The sequence below is a fragment of the Cyprinodon variegatus genome, unplaced genomic scaffold (genome assembly GCF_000732505.1).
Source record: "Cyprinodon variegatus isolate N-32 unplaced genomic scaffold, C_variegatus-1.0 Scaffold1077, whole genome shotgun sequence".
NCBI classification, from domain to species: Eukaryota; Metazoa; Chordata; class Actinopteri; order Cyprinodontiformes; family Cyprinodontidae; genus Cyprinodon; species Cyprinodon variegatus.
This window is the reverse complement of record NW_015151530.1, coordinates 48065-49599: the sequence shown is the minus strand read 5'-3', so window position 1 is coordinate 49599 and position 1535 is coordinate 48065. Positions and strand designations below refer to the sequence as shown.

The 1535-nt window shown below is 39.3% G+C and overlaps 1 protein-coding gene across 1 annotated transcript in view; it reads left to right on the top strand.

The window, feature by feature from the left end:
- Positions 1–1535, top strand: part of LOC107101284 (thrombospondin type-1 domain-containing protein 7A-like) — a 96491-nt gene that overhangs the window by 54003 nt on the left and 40953 nt on the right. Inside the window, exons 10-11 of the mRNA XM_015400141.1 lie at positions 354–503; positions 753–906. Coding sequence (XP_015255627.1) covers positions 354–503; positions 753–906 — 304 coding nt within the window. The remainder of the gene's footprint in view (positions 1–353; positions 504–752; positions 907–1535) is intronic.

Sequence of the window (1535 nt, the reverse complement as noted above, 5' to 3'; positions counted from 1 at the left end):
TTCAACGGAGAGTGAAGAGTGATTAGCGAGTGAAACCTTGAAAGCCCACGAGATCAGGATGGTCTCACGAGGCTACCACTGCGCAGCCAGCACCCCTATTATTTCGTAATTAGAGTAATTTTCCATGTGTCCATCAGCACATTGCCAAACAAATTCAATTAAATTCAATTCAAATAGAGTATTGTAAACCAAAGGTATATGAAATACGGCAGAACCTCATCGTTGCTGTTGTTGGTGTTGAAATCTGTATTTGATGGATGATGCTGACGTCATTTTTGACAGCAGATCTCAGATGTTCCTGGGCGTGTGTTAAGAGGCTTTCAAATGAGAAGTTCAGCCTGCTAACGGTGGAGTCTGTGTGGGTTTCAGGTGTATGAGGTGGTGCCCTGCGTCAGCGACTGTGGACAGTATGTCTGGGTGGCAGAACCGTGGAGCGTGTGGAAGGTCAGCAGCGTGGACCTGAAGAGCAACTGTGGCGAAGGCGTGCAGACCCGAAAAATCAGGTGAGAGATCCACATGTGGACGATATGGATGTTCTTAGTTAAGCTGCGCTGATTAGATGCGTTTGTTCCTACAGCACTCTAATGAATGATAGATTAATTGTTATTGTGTTAGCAGAGCAAAGAATCATTCCATTCCTGATTAATTATGCTGGCTGCTTCTTGCACATGGAGATGAGCACTGTTAAACAGAACTGGCAGATATGTAGCAGAACCTTCTAGCCTGTTCTGCTTTAATCTCTCTGTGAGCAGGTGTATGCTCAACACAATAGATGGACCATCTGAGCAGGTGGAGGACTACCTGTGTGACCCAGAGGAAATGCCTTTAGGGGCCCGGAACAGCCGCCTGCCCTGCCCCGAGGACTGCGTACTGTCAGACTGGGGAAGCTGGAGCGCGTGCCCTCTGGTAGGAAGGACGTCTGATTTATTCAATCCAGCTTTATTTATAAAGAACTGTTAAAAAATTCTCAAAAGACCTCAATGCTGTGCAATGAAACAGCATAAAACCATTACACAGAGTCAGAGGATATAAATAAAAAACAAAGATAAAAGAATAAAAGACATAAAATTTAAATCAGAACTATAAAATCTCAGAGAGATTAACAATTTAAAATACAGTAGCTGCCTTCCAAATTTCCCTACTTTCCTTGATCTGCCAATGGAATGAGTATTTTTACTCCTAAAATAAGATAATTAGATAATATACACTTGAAATAAGACAAAGCAATTGTTTTTTTCTTATTTTAAATGTAAATTGTCCATTATGGAGGACCAACTCTGCCATATTTAAAAATAAATACAGAAATAAATAAATGCTCAATAAATATATAAGCATACAATTAACTGCCAACAAAAATACAATAAAAAAATAAATATAAGTAGAAATTAAATTATACAGTGAGACATAAATGTATATAACTTTTAATTAGCTACTTTATTTATTTGCCTTTGTAATACACTATATTGCCAAAAGTATTTGCTCACCCATCCAAATTATTGGAATCAGGTGTTCCAATCACTTCCATGGCCACAGGT